Source organism: Panicum hallii, chromosome 2, assembly GCF_002211085.1.
Source record: "Panicum hallii strain FIL2 chromosome 2, PHallii_v3.1, whole genome shotgun sequence".
NCBI lineage: Eukaryota > Viridiplantae > Streptophyta > Magnoliopsida > Poales > Poaceae > Panicum > Panicum hallii.
In genome coordinates, this window is record NC_038043.1 from 5,607,806 (window position 1) to 5,624,070 (window position 16,265).

Consider the following 16,265-nt stretch of genomic DNA (forward strand, 5'->3'; position numbering starts at 1 on the left):
CTATACTACGGATATAACAGAATTCAAGGGTAAAGCTGGGGGGTTTCCCTATGCATGCAATATAATATATATAAGAATACACATCTCCTTTCAGCTCCGACTCGGGCTCTTCCGGCATTCCGGACTCCCGGTCACACACACCTTCCAAAGCCACCAAGTCGACGCGAGAACTCCCACTCCTCGCATCTCAACTGCCCCCTGGCAGGACAAAATTCTAGAGGGAGGTAGAAATCATGAGTAACACTAACTAATAAGAGCAACAGAGGAGTAGGGGTGTCCATAACCGAGGACGCGGCTATACGCATAGTTTTCACCCTGCAGGGGTTGTACACCTGGTCCCACTCGAATCGACACTAGCCAGAGATCAGCCGACTAGTATACGAAACACCGGTCTACGAAACGGAAATAGGAGCCACGGTACCATCCGGCTTTCCCGGGTCTTGGGCGCATCCTCCCGCGAGAGGTCGCCCCGGGACTGTGAAGCCTCCCATGCGTCTCGGGGAACGTGAGGTCAGCACCTCCTTCCCCTGCACCGATACTCGATCCTCCTACCGGCTTGGTACCGCGCTTGCTAAGTCCGGACCGGGCCCACCCTCATAATGGGTAAGTGGTGTGCACGCTTGCAAAGTCCCACAAGTCATGGTTACTCTCACTCGGTCCTTAACTGCCGGAGCGGGCATCTTCGTCTCACGCGTATCCACCACGGTGGTCCGCAACTGCACCCTTAACGGGTGCCCCAAACACCTCAACACGTAACAAAATTGTACCCGCCACAGGTACTCCGTAGGGTGTGCCAAGATACACACCCCAAGCCCTCGATCCACGATCGAGTTAGGTCGCCCACTCCCGGCTAAACCCTAATCACCAACTCCTGAAGAGAACCACTTCACGCACGCCAAGACTATCCAACCATATCCCACACATACACTTTCAAGGATTTACAAGGTATATTATATAATAACAATTCAAGATGGGTTGACAAGGAGTAGGGATCGTAAAGAGGCCATGCAGGTTGATCTCGATATAAATATATATATATATATATATACACATACAGCAATAGCATGACTACAAGCAAATGCCTAATAGGAGTTCAATTCGTAGATGGGCGTGAACCTGGAGTCTCCTCGTAGTCCTGGTCGTCGGTCAGCTCCTCGCGGACGGGTCCTATTCGTAAATACGAGTAAGAGTAGGGTCCAAAGTGCAAAAGTGCACAAAAGGGTTGCAAATAAGATCCAAATCATCACAAAACCTACTCTAGCAGGTGGCTCATGATTTTAGAAGAATTATGAAACTGGTTTCATAATTTTCGGAGGTCCGGATAATTTATTATGAATTTTCTAAGGAAAATCCTATTTCTGAAATTAATAAAGGATTTTCAGAAAAGAAGGCTTGAAAACAGGGACACGTGGCAGCACCAGGGTGTGCCATGTGGCATGCTGACGTCAGCATGACGTCAGCATGACGTCAGCAGAGGGGGTCCGGGATGATGACGTCAGCAGTGGGCCCTGCTGACGTCAACGTTGACCGGTCAACGGTCAACGGTCAAGGGTCACAGGGTCCACGGTCAGCGGGCCCCACCGGTCAGCCTCAGCCCGAGGCTGACGGATGGGCCCCACGGGTCAGGCCGGGTAAAAGGAAAAGGGGTTCGGTTTCTTATTGGGCTCAAAGGGAATTGGGCCGGCTCGAGGCCCGGTTAAGCTTGGCTCGGCTCGTGACTCAGCTCGGCCTGCGGCTCAGCAGGCCGGCTCGGCAGGTGGGCTGGCTGGGCGCGCGGCTGACTCGGCTCGGCTTCCTCCGCGGGCCAGCTTCCTCTCCTTCCTGGGCTGGGCCCTCTTCTTCTCCCTCTCTTCGCTTCTGGTTGGGCTGCCTCCTCGCCTTCTCCCCTTCGCGGGCCGACGGCGTCGTCTCCTTCTCTCCTCTGACAGGGCGGGCCCAGGCGCCAGCCACAGCGGGATCTGGTGTGGCGGGGCTCGGGTCCGGTGTGGCAGACGCGTGTGCGTGTGTGCGTGTGTGCGTGTGAGAGGGCGCCCGAAAGGTGCTCGAGGAAATGCCCCAGTGACCTGGCCGCGACGCGAACGCGACGTCGCGGTCGCGTCGCGGGGGTGGTTGCGCACGGCGTGGCCGTGGCGTGGGTGTGGCGAGGCTGGGCCAGCAGCTCGGCTTGGGCTCGGTCGGGGGTGTGCACGCACGCGCGCGGTGCCTGGCTGCCCAGGACCGCGGCGCGGCCGTGCCGTGCGCGGGGCACCGGCGCTCCGGGCCCGCGGCACGACGGCGGCGGCGGTGGGGCGACGGCGGTTGCGGGAGTGAGCAGCGGCGCGACGGGCTCCTGCAGAAAAGTGGCACGGCGGCCGGAGGGACAGGGGGAATCCTACGGCCTACTACTGAGGGTTCATCGGCGGCCCCAAGGCTCACGCCGGCAGCACAAGGGAAGGGAAGAGGGGTGGCGGCCGTGGTTCTCACCGGAGGGGCCGAGGGGGAAACGAGGCTGGTGCGGTGGCGGGTCGAAGCCGGCGGGTCGGTGCGGTGCAGGAAGAGCCGCAGCGCTGAGGTCGTCGTACGGGTCGCCGGCCTGGTGGTGCTCCGGTGCGGCGGCGGTGGCCTCCTCCTCGCGCAGCTCCGGGCGGCGTCGTCCTCCGGGCTCCTCTCCTCCTTCTCCTCCTCTCCCTTCTCTTCTCCTCGGGTGCGACGGCGGAAAGGGAAACGGGGGCTCGGGTGGTTAGGGTTTAGGGCGAAGCGGCCGTGGGGTTTTATGGGACGGCCCTAGGGCTCGGGGTCGGCGGCAGCTGGAGCTTTTGGGCGTCCGTGCCGGGACGCGTGGCGGCTCCACGGCGCGGCTAGGGTTAGGGCTCGGCTGCGCGGGTGGCCGAGGCGCGGAGGAAAAGGGAGCGCGCTCGGGCGGTTGCGGCGGGCTGTCGCGGAGCGGGGACAGAGGGGCGCGCATGGCAGGTGACGCAGGAGAGAGCGGGGCCGCGGCCGGGGAGAAAAGAGAAAAGGGGAGCGGGCGGTTGGAGGCTCCTGTCGCGGAGCGGCGGCGAGCGACGACGCGGGGCGAGGTGAGCCGGGAGAGAGCGCGGGCGAGAGGAAGGGGAAAGCTGACGGGTGGGTCCCGCCCGTCAGCTGCCCCGGGCGAAGGAAGACGTGGCGCCGGGAAGCATCGCGATGGTGGGCTGGGCCGGTGACGTTGGGCTGGTTCGCGTGCGGGGAGAAGAAAAGAAGGGAGGAAGGGCAGCTGGGCTCGGGTTCGTTTGGTTGGTGGGCTTGTGGCCCACAGGGGATGTTAGGGTTAGCAAATAGATTTGAATTTGAATGGCTCTTTCAAATTCAAATCTCACTCAAGAGAATCAAACAATTTCGAAAATCCAATTCAAGTAAGATGCAATAGCTATTCAAAACAAGTCCATTCACAAAAATTTTTTGAAATCCACAAATTTCGTTATTCAAACCCTAGCAAATTTTAACATGGAATGTTACATCTTGATTCGTGGACGATTGTCGATGAGCTGCAGCGGTAGTCGATGGAGCCGTGATGGTTTGTTGATAAAGGCGACTAGTCGGAGTCGATTCCGTCTAGTTGTTGTCGGTGTGAAACCCACTCTCGACTAGTTTTCTTGTCGGGACAAGTAGTCGGAGTAGTCGTCGGTGGGTCGCCAAGCGTCCTTGCGGCGCGAGCTGGAGTCGAGCTGAGTCGTTGAGGTCGTCACTGCGGTGCGAGCTAGAGTAAAACCAGGTAGTTGCGGTCGACGGCGGCACGTCTGTCAGATCCGAGCACACGGGACTGTGCACGTGGCGTACTTTTCATAGGATAAGGGATGGAACATAGCCCACGCCCTACATCTGTTGTAACTACTCATAGTGTAGTAGGACTACTCATACAATAGTGAAACTAGTCAGATACAGTAGGGAACTATCAGAAAGCCACTTAGGTAGGACTCTAGGGTATGTATCGGACTAGGACTTCCATATAAATCTGATCCCTAGACTATATAAGGGTGGACAGGACCCCCTCCAAATGGGGTATTACGCTCTCGGCGGCCCGAATCTTTCTAAACCTTATGTTTCTTGCACCTTCGAGTTCCTATCTCGGCAACACTCTATCTACAAACTCACTACCTCGGGGGTATCCCTCAGTTGGCGTGACGGTAAAACACCAACAACATCGACGTTGTAGCTCGAGCTGGAGTCCAGCCGATCACGAATAGGAGCCGGGTTGGATCCAGACTCATCCTTACGGTTTCCGATTAGATCGGAAAGTCAAATTTCACCGAGATCATCGGCGAGGTCGTCAATGTCGCGGCAGCATGCTGGAGCGGATGCCATCGACTCCCTAGTTTCAGCGTGGTGGCTGTTGAAGCCACCGTGACCGTTGGCGATGCAGAACCAGGAGCCAAAGGTAAACGTCATGCCCACACCGAGTACAGTGCTGGTGAAGTTGAACGATGCCATCGAGTTCTTCGGAGGATCTTCGATGAGCACCTCTATCTGATGCGCCAGCTATCGGTGTTTTACCGCCATACCCACTAAGGGATATCCCCAGGGTGGTGAGTTTGTAGGTAGGGTGTCGCCGAGATCAGGAACTCGAAGGTGCAAGGAACATAAAGTTTAGACAGGTTTGGGCCGCCGAGAGCGTAATACCCTACATCCTGTGTGTGGTTTATATTGCCTTAGGTGTTGATCGGGGTGATCTTATTTGGAGGAGGTCCCTACCCGCCCTTATATAGTTTGGGGGATAGGGTTACGTGGAAATCCTAGCCAGATACGAGCTTAAAAGTCTTACCTGAGTACCATTCGGGTAATTTCTTTCTGTTCCAACTAGTTGTACTACGGTACGAGTAGTTACAACTAATGTAGGGTGTGGGCCATGTCTCATTCCTTATCATAGAATATGTACGTCATGTGCGCAGTCCCGTGGCCCCGGGCCTGACAAAAACAAAATTGATCCAATACATTCCATAATGACCAAATAATTAAATCAAAGATTCCAATAGAAATGAAAATAGCACTCTATTATCTAGATAATGTGAAATTGATGTTTTCCTGCCTATGCATCCGTGGACACACAAAACCAAGAATATTCTTGTTAATGGCCACAGGAGTAACAGAATAACCGTACAGATGTTCTTTCATTTTCAAGATATTACAATACCTTATTGATTTATATGCCATGCTTTGTCATTTATATGTTGATGATTACTCGCTTAGGAGACCTCACATCCAACTAACTGGTACAGATATATATCCACCTTATAGAAGCGAGCCGCCTGTTAAAACAAACCTCACCAGTTTAATAAGATCATTTGTTAATGGTACAAGTTAAATAGATCAGGTCAGAGATATATAGCAGCCCTGAAGTTTTATTTGGCTATACAAGTGTAATGCAACTATATGTTTTGGTTCTTCAACGGTTTATATCTACCCTGTGTGCATTTATGTGCAACATTTTCTCTCAAATAGTAAATATAATCAATCGAAGAAGTCAGAGTTAATGGTGACATCTCATTCTGTTCCAGCTACCATTAGGTTATCTGTGCATGCATATATATATATATGATTCTTAACGCTAAATGTTCATGAGGTATATTATGTCTATATGATGATCACATCATTGTATATATGTATATTATCTTCACTCGCATTGTTTTGAATAAATACGACGGGATGTGACCTGAAAGAATCGATAGACTAATATAGCACCTAGTTGCCGTATTTCGCATCTTCTTTATCATCAGTTATCTTAGTGTGCAAATTGGCCTTGACTCTGTAGCATGTGTCATCAACATGCCTGTTTGCAGATTAGCTATGCAAAAGTCAATGCTGGTCCAGATAAATATTAGCGGATATGCTAAATGACGCTCATCTGAATATTGGTGGATATATATAGGCCAAAATCATAACAAGCTAGCCGCCTATAAATACATAAATTTTCATTTTATTAAGATGGTCCTTTGTTAATGGTACAAATTAAACAATCAAGTCAGCGAACGAAATACGTACAGTAGCAACAAAATGTATCTAGTTAAGTGCGCAACAAATGTATGCTTTGGTTCTTCAACGAGTTATGTATACCCACGTGTGCATTCTTGTTATGCAAAGTCAATGCTGAGCCAGCCTTTGTGGCCACGCTAGACATGTGCTGTGCTGATATGGTGGACAACGCACAAGTCTTGCTAGCTCACTAAATATTAACAGAGACTACGAACGACACTCATCCTAAAACTTGGAGGATCTAAATATATCGAAATGATTTCTTATCGCTACATCTGGCGTTATATGGGTATCTTGATCCAATAGCGGCTTCTTCATTGACGACGGCGGGTTAGGGGTCATGTTCATTGGACTGCAGACTAGAAATTGGGACACTTGGATGTGGATGAAAGTGATAGCTTTGATTGGCAATGGCAAAGAAAGATGGTATACATTATCAGTCCCAACATCAAACTGATTGGATAGAGAATGGAAATGACAACATCTCAAAACGTTATCGTCTCCTTTGTGCACTAGCTTATTTGTGAAATGTATAGCACATGGACTTTTATTTTTATTTGCATTATTAGAGGTAGAGTTACACTAATGGTTCCTTAACATGTGCCGAGTTCTCCTCCGGATCCATGAACACTAAAAATGAAGAGTCAAATACTTAAACTTGTCCCCACAATATATTATCAAGGTCTAAAAACCTCGTTGGTCTGGTCCACTCTGAGCATTGACATGGAGGGCTAGAGCCCTTCCTCGCGCATCCGTGCTCCCCCAGATAACCACCTCTCCCGACTTCTCCGTCATCATGAAGCTCACTGGCTGCCTCCTCGATGGCTAGTATGATCTCGTTGAGCTCCAGGAGGGCCTCACCGTCGCATCCTCTATCACTATTTTTTGGTCGATCCGGTCATGTATCCACACCATAGATCTAGTTCGAGCCTTCAAATCCAAACTGTATTTGCCATGTATTTTGGGGATTGTAACACCCCGTTCTCCAAAGCCGCACTGTCGAGCCCTTCCGAGGGACATGCCTACATATACATCGTACCCTACTTATATTTTCATCCTCACTTCGTACAAAAGAGTTAACCCGAAGGTGCTGTGGCTGATGGTTTATAAGTTGACTCCATCCTCGCTAGACTCATCTAGCAAGGTGATATTAAAATACGCACACAGCACTCGTGAGCCTAACCGGGTCATATCCAAACTGGACCATGTGTCACATAATCTCACTTTTGTTTATCAATTTTTTGTACTAGATGACATTGGTAACTACAAGGTTACAATAGTATAATGTCACGGAAACTTTTGAAATTGAAATCCATGCATGTGAGCCCATTTTGTGCATAAAAAAAAAGTCTGGCTATTGAAAAGTCTTTATGTTTGAAAGAAACCACAAGTCACATTGACGCATCGATTGTACCATGTGCTGATTCATGACTAATAGAGGCGGCCTAACTGTGATGCATTATTGACGTCCAAGCATCATATCTTATGAATGACCCAAAACTCTCAGGAAAGATATCCATCACTTATGCTTTTATCATCTCTGTGTTTTGGTCAAATGGTGTGTGCTGTACCATTTAAAATATGCTGAAATATAAGATGACTTAGTCTTGGAATGTCAATAGAATTATACATAACATCTAGTTATCATTTTCTAGTTGGTTCGCACATTATTATTTGTTTCTTTACCGATTGTCTCCTCTAGAATTCTGGTCTATACTTTATTATCAGCCAAGTTTTATCTTGAGTCCATGCGAAATTAAGCTGTGGCCATCGTCCGACGCTGTTCCATTTATATCCGGCTGAGGTCAGGTGGCAGTTGGCCGGCCTCGATAGACAATGAGAAGTCAGTAGAGGCAAACACTTTGCTGCAGCCTCCTTTGGTAGGTGGTAGTAGGAACGACCCTCGCTGCCCAATCAACCCTTATTTTCTGCTCAAGACATTATCAGCCATCGTGTACATCTACCATCTGTCACTTCACTGGAAAGAGTAGGACGATGGAGATGGAAAGGATTTGTAACAATGCGAGGTTGTTTTCTTAGTGTAATATTAGAGACCGCTATCATATATAGGATTAGTGGGAGGCAGGTGAAGATTGAGGGGCTAAAGGCAAGCTAGGGTTTGAGAGGGCGGTCACATATGGAAAGGGAGCATGGGCCATGGATTTTTTGCTTAAGGTCTGGGCTTGTTGTGCAAAGTTAAGCTTGGTACACTTTTGCTGATGGATGGTTGGACCCCAAATGTTAGTATTTGCCAACTGATGATCCTCCAATGATATATATATATAAATATTTTTAAATGTTGAATTACCGACTGATCGTTTGTGGGAACTCTGCACACTTACAGTTTATGGTGATTGTTTAGCTAGCGATGTCTGATGGGATATTGGTGTTGTTGTATAGTATATCCAACCATTTGATGTTTTCGACTTCTCCACTCTGTACTTAATTGATGAGATGAGTGTTCGTGGGTTTAGTATTTATACTTCAAATATAATCCAAGCGAATCAATTCTAAATTATCAGCAAAGCATGCATATAGTTTAGATATTGATAGATACAATTTACGATTTGATTCTTGTTTGATCGATCGGTTTCGACTTCTCCACTCCGTACTTAATTGATGAGATGAGTGTGTGTGGGTATAGTACCTATACATCAAATATAATCCAAGTGAATCGATTTTAAATCAGTAAAGCATGCATGCATATAATTTAGATATTGCTAGATACAATAAGTTACGGTTTGATTCTTGAAATATGTTTTCCTTATAAAGAACACAAATGAGTGTTCATTTTCCTAGATCAACAAAAGGAGTGTAGCCGTGTAGGTTAGCTTCACTAAGAATAATATGTTCGATAGAAACCTGTAGTCACATGTCAATTCAAGGGAAGCATCCTTGGTGAAAATAGGACATTATATGCAAGTAATTAATGACCAAAAAGTACAGTTACAGGTCTGTTTGGATCCTATACGAACCTGGATCTGGATTTTTCTTGACAGCTTGAAACTATTAGAAATGAACCAGAACTGGAATTATTATGTGTACTATGCAGAACATATGGATGGATTTATATGTATACAATCTAGTTCAAAGAATACAAACAGTTATGCTGTGAGTGAGTGATGTCAAGGATAGTCACAACGACCATAAGTTGCGTCTTTGGTGCCACGCACTACCGGTAATTAAAATGAGATGTGCATGTTTAATCTTGAGTCCTTGGCGACGACAGCTAAGTTATTTTGCCTATATAAATGCCACGTCACGAGTGGAAAAGGAGAACAGAGACTTAGTGAAAACGATACTGCAGTATGTGTGGTCGTGTTCTTTGAGAGCTTGGATTCTCCATGCCTGTCCGTAGCAGTGTAGCACGGTGCGGTGCGGTGCGATGCGATGCTTATACCCACACTAGAGTTTCAGTTGCATCAACTTCTCAGATTTCGATCGCAAATGGTCCCATGTTTTTGTTTGAATCTTACAAATCAAGAATAGTTCTCGTCCCGGTTCGTCCACCGGAAAATGTAGCATTTCTATTTCCACCTAATTTAAGATCAGTCACAGGTGGCCATCTCGACAAACACAAAAACCGCTCCAAGTCTATTTTCTTCCGCTTGGCTCGCCAATGCATTCAGGTATGTAAGAGAAGCCAAGAGAGTAGACAATTCGTTGTAGAGCTTCTTTGTACAATTTTTTTAGGGATTTCCTTTTAGTTGCATACAATGTGAAGAGGCCAAAGAAGATTAAGGCTATCATGCATGTTCCTGCCTGCTATAGGGATGCCATTCTCTAGTTCAGGGCATTACACTAGGATGTCACTAACACAGCTAAATATATAGGTCATTCATTTAGTAAATGAATGGCCTATCAGAAAGCGTCAACAAAAGCTCGATAACTTTAAGCTAGCGTTGTTTTAAGAATATGTACCACTAGATTTGTTGTGAAAAAAATGGGGATTTGTTTTAAGCTTAGCTAGTGGTCAAATTAAGTTGCTATTCCAGATGGAGTACATTGTAATTGACTGGTGATGGACTGAGACGACACTCTGCAAGCTGCCACTGCAAACGGACAAGGGAAAATATTGTGTATAGAATGTAGATAGGATTTGAAGGAGACGTGTCACATATGAATGGTATTGCAACCTGATTGCTACAGTTCAGTCACTCAGCCGTTTGTGCTGTCACTGTGCGTGCCTTGTTTCTGTTTGGACGCAGATATGTCGGAATATGCTGTGGGCTGGACCTAATAATCCCAAATAAACCTTTTACTTAAGTCCCCAAAGTGGATCTAATACACCTTCGAATGATATTGCGCTGTTAGTCTTCTTTATTAATAAGGCTAACCGTTGGCGACACCAAATACTCTCTCCATAGTATACTCCCTCAGTCCCAAATTATAGGTTGTTTTAGCATTTATAGGTACATAAGTATTGTTATGCAGATAGATATACAACACTATATCTAGATACATAGTAAAATGATATGCATCTAGAAAAGACAAGATGACATATAATTTGGAACGGATCGATACAAATGTAAAATGTGAGAGGAATGAGCATTGTGTTGATATGACAAACTTTGCGCAGCCTTAAGACTGAGCAATTTGATTTCAATGTCAAATATACGAATAGTTAATGAGATGGCAGGCAAAAGATTTTTGCTACAAAGTCCACTGATTAGCTTTGCAATTCGAAATAATACAGCGTACAGAATTTCTCATTCTGCCACACTGGAGGTCCACATCATCTCATTTCACTGTGATGGGGGTGTTGCTTGACATGTTTGGTTCAAAATACGAAGGGGAAAAAACCACAAAATGCCACCTAGAGTGTGTCATTGACATGCGGACCCCACCACCGGCATGTTGCTCCCAGAACCACTCCTTTCCAAATTGCTCAACTGACCAAGTCAAAAAATTCCTATTCTGGGTCATGCTAGCAATTGTGAAGTATCTGTTTCAGTTTGTTATCCGAACACTCAGCTGCTTCTCCTTTCCAAGCTGACCAAGTCACAATATTCCTACTCTGGGTCATGCTATCAGCTGAGAGGTATCTGTTTCGGTTCGTTACCCGGACACCAAGAGTGTCTGGTGATTCAGGAACCAATTGCTGTGGTTTGCTGCAATCACACTGTTCCCAGATGCTAAATTAGGTGGGCATTACCCCATCTTCTCCTCAGAACACAGCTGTCTTCACGCACCATTGCAAATGCAACATTAGCATAGCGACCCTTGATCTCCATCCAGCAATTGACCTCAGCAGGGCTACCAATCAGTTCTCTATATTTGTCGATAGCAAAAACCATTAACCAGACCCTTCCTCCACTGGAAAAAGAGCAAGAGGTCTCCATTGAACTAACTTTGCTTTCGTTCTGCAGGGTACATAGCAGACACGCTCAACACTCATGCACTGCACAGGCCGTCGTTGTCCCAGGAATCACTGGTGGAATGCAGCATCAGCTACTGTTCTCTGCTTAGTAACAATGGGACACCTGAAGAGTGTCACTCACCCAGTAAAACTGACAGCAAAAGGCATTAACAAGAATGCTCCCAGCAAACAATACTGAAAAATCAAAAATATTAATGGCCAGGTCTAAGTTAGCACTTGTGGAATAAGCTAGAGAAGGAAAGATGACTTTTTCAAGAACATAGTGAAGTCCTGTTTTCTTCCATAAAATTTCTAGCCTTGGGTCCAAAAGAAGCTACCAAGTTGGGCAGAATTATCATGAGTTGTCGGTATAAACCCTGCGCAGTATGGGATCTTCAAATCCACAAATTTCAGAACACTCGGACTCCACAATAGTTCAGAGGAATTTTTTAAACTAAGTCAAATTATGGTACATGTAAACTTTTACCAACATAACAGTTCTTGGTACTTCAGCATGCCTTCAAAATAATTTCAAATCCTCTACTAGGCAAGGCCACTAACACGGAGCACAAATACAGAACTAGTATTAGGGATCATTTACAGGTGAACTAATGTCTATCTCCTGACATAAACATCCTACAGATGGCAATCTAGAAGCTAAAAGAGCAAACGGTTTTGGAATATGGTACTTTGTTCCACAGTAAAGAAAACTGCACGAATTTTGAAGAAAATATGCTGAGCTGATGTAACTTCAGTAGTCCTTGGCTATGGGTTAGTCATAAATTTGTGCAGTTCTCTTTCAGCAGGAGAACATGAGAACTGGTAACCTAAAGAAATATTAAGATGCGACCTTTCCTGAAGTCTCGGATTCCCTACAACTATAGTCCCCACCATGAAACAGATGGTATTGTCCATCACAAAGTCAGTGGTTTCAAACCAGATTCAGACAAATGGCTGCCATCACGGAGGAATACACACCCACTGTGAGGAAGCAAGATTTGTGGATTCTTGGCTTTTGCATCAACGTTTTGGGCTGGTGAAGCTTCCTTCAGTTTCTTCACATATTCAAAAAATTTAGCAACTTGCAATGCATACCTTCATTAACAGGGAAAACTGAATTAGTGTTGTTTGTGCAAAACAGAATTGTTGTAAAGAGCATTATGGAACCATAATTCTTTCAGCAAGCACTACAACATCATAACTTTTGTGCGACTACTAGCCGTCAAGGTTAAGAATTATCCAATGGTTGAACTCACAGCATGGCAATCTTTTGCAAGCAAAACAGTACGATTCAAATATTCTAAAAGAATAGTTTGCCTTTGATAGTCAAGCAGAACCTCAGAAAACAAGAATAACAGATTTAAAGAAAGTTGCAACAAAGTCAGTTAAAATGAGTTTATGAATGGGTGATTATTACACTTACTTTCTTTTAGCTTCGACATCCCGGCTAAAATCAATATTTGGTTCACAGTCCAGTACAAGAGCAGGAACCTAAGTGGCATATATGTATCAGTCTTCAAGGATCAATAACAACTTCTCACAAGAAAATAAACACATGATGCTTACTTTCTGGATACTAGAGTGCACATGACTCCCTTCTAGATAAAACACCCTGTCTTTAATATCAGGGTGCAAGGAGTGGTCCATGCTATACGGCAATTGGCTTGCTGACAATAGTCTGTGATCCCCATGTTGAGAAGGCAGTAACCAGCATTCATGTTTCTCATGCAAATCTTGCAGGTACTGCAGTGTGACACTTCCTTCTTCAGATCTACTTCGAAGCATCATTCGCTTGTGACAAGTATCAGGGGTAGCTCTAAGATAGATAAATCCATCAGGGATAAGGCCAGGGAGAGATGACAGCACAGGGTCAAACCAAGAGTCATAAATGCTAAGCTCCATCCCATTCAGCCAGTTAGCTTCATGAACAGCGCGAACAAACACCTGCAGAAGGGCGTGCACAGAAAAGTAACTCCATTTGCACAAGATAGGACAGAAAACAAGTAAAGGCAAATAGCAAGATTCTTACAAAACTAATTCCCAAAGAGGACATCATTGTGCATATCCATTTCTTTTCAATCATTGTTTTTTAGTAATAAAAAAATATACTTCACTTCTGACCTAGGTGCATAATATGTAAGATTGCTGCTTATAAGTCTACAGCATATTAAGGAGCCAAAAGAAAAATGCATACCATTCGATCACTGAAGATGCTCCGTTCTACCAATCTGAGCGGCTTTATTCCTCCACAGGACTCCTTTTCTTGCATGAGCCTTGTTACAAACACATAGTTTTGGAATGTGTAGGCATACCTCTGCGGTTCAGCATAAAAGGCACCCAAAATATTGAAATGGTCAGGACCAACATCCTGCCATTTCGAGACTGGCTCAGGTACAATCTCCACAAGATCACGGAGCTCTACTGTCTCATTAGCAATCTTCTGTAAGAAGGTAGACTTCCCCACACTGATGTTTCCCTCAACACAAAAGGTTATTCTCCTGTCCTTGGTCGGTTGCATGACAGGCACCTCACTCTCCTCTTTCAGTTCCCGAACAACATTGTCTTTCACAAAGGATGTTATGCTCTCTGCATGGCTCTTATGAATGATTCCAACAGAACTTTGCAAAAACTGAACCATCTTCTCAGTAGACCCACCCACAGGCTGCAACGATTTAAGAAAATCTGTTAGAGCTCTCAGGAGACAAGCAGAACAAGAAATTTTTCATAAGGCATCTATTCAGCCAAACATTTATTTGCCCCAAACATGATATCAAAGACAGGACATACACATACTGAACCCATCATTCATACGGTTTGATCATGTAACAGTGTGGAGCCAATTACTGAATATTCTTAGCTTCCTAATTAAGTGAACCAATTGGACCTTGAACTCACTCTGTGATCAACCTCGGCAATCGCATCTAATGAAGTGGCAGAATTACACAATGCAACATACAATTTTTATGCCTCATAGCTGAGATTTTAATTTGCATCCTGGAACAGAGAATAGGTGACAAAATTTAATAGGAGAGGTCAAGAGGAACTCTCGGCCTTTAGGCATTAAGCATCTAGAAGAACTTATATCTACCTTTAAGTGCTGGGCTGCCCATGGGAATCTACTAAAAGCAGCATTAGAAATCATACTAAGTTAAGGCAATCTGAACTTCCCGTGCCACATGCCTAAATAAAAGCCAAACCCCAACAATACAGAGATCAATTTTGGATTCCAGTGCATCACACACTGCAACCACTGATTCAACTATTACCACACTATTGAGCATGATGAACAGGAAACAAAAAGCAGCCAAAAGTTCTCCCTGGCCACGCATGTCTTCTCATTGCCAAATCAACGCCTGCAGTACAAGAACCCAAACTCCAGTCCCACATTGTGTGGTTCTTCCCATTCCCAGGAACCCGTTTAATAAAACGCCCGATAACTTAGTAACAAGGGGACCCCGATATACCTTATCCGTGTACAGCTGCTTGAGCCGCGCGAGATCCCTGAACCCGCCGTCGACGAGCTTCCTTAGGTTCCGCGGCCCGACCCCGGGGATCCCGAGCAGCTCCGCGCTTTCCCTCGCCGGAAACCCCGCCTCCCTTCCGCCGGCTGCCGTCGCGGACGAGAACAGCCGCCGCCCGAACCGCAGGGACCCCGCGGCGCCGGGGAAACGGAGGGGCGGGGACGGGGAGGGGGAGGGGGAGGAGGGAACCGGGCGTAGGGCGGGCGACATCGCGGACTGGTCGGAAGAGCTACGGGCGGGGGCGGCGAGGCGGCAGCGGCGGAGAGGGAGGAGGCGGCGCATGGCCGGCGGCGGCGGGGGGCATGGGGGTTTAGGGTTGTTTGGTTTTGGCGGGAAGGGGGTGCGGAGATCGAGGGGACAGGGCAGCGCGCTGGCTGGGTGCGCCGGAGCAGAGCAGAGCAGGGGACTTTCCGCATGGGCTCTGCACTAGAAAACCAGGGGGGTTTTTCTCTTTTGCACAGAAACCAACCAAAGGATGGTTTTCACTTTTCACCTTTATTTTCTTATAAGAACTAGGTAGGTGCCCGTGCTTGCTACGGGTGATAAAAATATTCTCATAATAATAGATATAGCATAAAAATATAATATTTTAAAGTTTATTGATATTCGTACACAATTATATAAATAATAGTTTTAAATTTAACAAATCCAAGTACATCATGATATCTACCAACTTTTAAATAATTTTTCTGTGATGCAGCTAAGATATTTCTTAACACATTGAGAAAGTATTTCTGATAAGCATTTTCATATTAACATGCTAAAAAAGAAGTTACAGTAAAAATTGATTGTACATGAATTGCTTCTATACACCGTATCACATTCAAGTGGTATGGTTGGTTCGACACATTATATTAATACGTTTCAAGTCCAATCCGAACGCATGTCCTCTCCTTTAGTCCTTTGACACCAATTGTGGTCTAGAATACTTGCAATCCGTGTTTGATCCTGTTGGAAGATTTAGTTACAAGTTAATCCTAAATCTAAATAAGCTGCCTTTCCGTAAGCACGTAAACTACTGAATTTTCTTATGTGTACTTGTACTAATAATGGTTGCAAATACAATGGATCAATCAACGGCTAAACACATCTACTAAATTCAGGATCAACCGGAGACTTGGAGGGCGAGATGCTGATTTTCGCAAGACTCGAAAAGCTGAGCTCGCAAATTTACCAAAGATTCTGGTTAGATATGTAAACATCATGGTTGGGCTCAGTCTGAAAAGATCTAATAGATTTAAGCGGTTTTTGATATGTTTGCCAAGGTACAACACGATAATTACATATTTCTCCAGAGGCTAATATGCAATAACTTGGGCTCCTCGGGCCATGGTTGGCGGCGCCGCTGTGAGGCCAAATTGCCGGCGATGTAATGCATGAGAGGGCTCGAGGAGTGGGGG

At 45.8% G+C, this 16,265-nt stretch overlaps 1 protein-coding gene across 4 annotated transcripts; it reads right to left on the reverse strand.

The window, feature by feature from the left end:
• Nucleotides 1-10,704: 10,704 nt before the first annotated feature.
• LOC112882213 lies at nucleotides 10,705-15,243 on the reverse strand. 4 transcript variants are annotated; one of them, XM_025947210.1, is made up of 6 exons: nucleotides 14,809-15,243; nucleotides 13,539-14,006; nucleotides 12,911-13,288; nucleotides 12,768-12,835; nucleotides 12,323-12,439; nucleotides 10,705-11,446 (listed from the first exon to the last, which is right to left on the reverse strand). In XM_025947210.1, exons 1-6 carry the CDS (start codon nucleotides 15,145-15,147, stop codon nucleotides 11,437-11,439), a joined length of 1,380 nt encoding a protein of 459 aa, XP_025802995.1. In that variant the 5' UTR covers nucleotides 15,148-15,243; the 3' UTR covers nucleotides 10,705-11,436. The 4 variants fall into 4 exon arrangements, with proteins under 4 accessions (XP_025802995.1, XP_025802994.1, XP_025802996.1 ...); XM_025947209.1 differs by having other exon boundaries at nucleotides 10,705-11,468; XM_025947211.1 differs by lacking the exon at nucleotides 12,323-12,439 and having other exon boundaries at nucleotides 11,405-11,539.
• Between the last annotated feature and the right edge of the window lie 1,022 nt (nucleotides 15,244-16,265).

Coding starts and splice junctions, on each gene's coding strand:
- LOC112882213 (XM_025947208.1), bottom strand. CDS start 15,147: ATGCGCCGCCTCCTCCCTCTCCGCCGCTGCCGCCTCGCCGCCCCCGCC. Junction 13,289..13,538: donor GCATCTTCAGTGATCGAATG/GTATGCATTTTT, acceptor GCCCTTCTGCAG/GTGTTTGTTCGCGCTGTTCA. Junction 12,440..12,767: donor GATGTCGAAGCTAAAAGAAA/GTAAGTGTAATA, acceptor CTGTTAATGAAG/GTATGCATTGCAAGTTGCTA.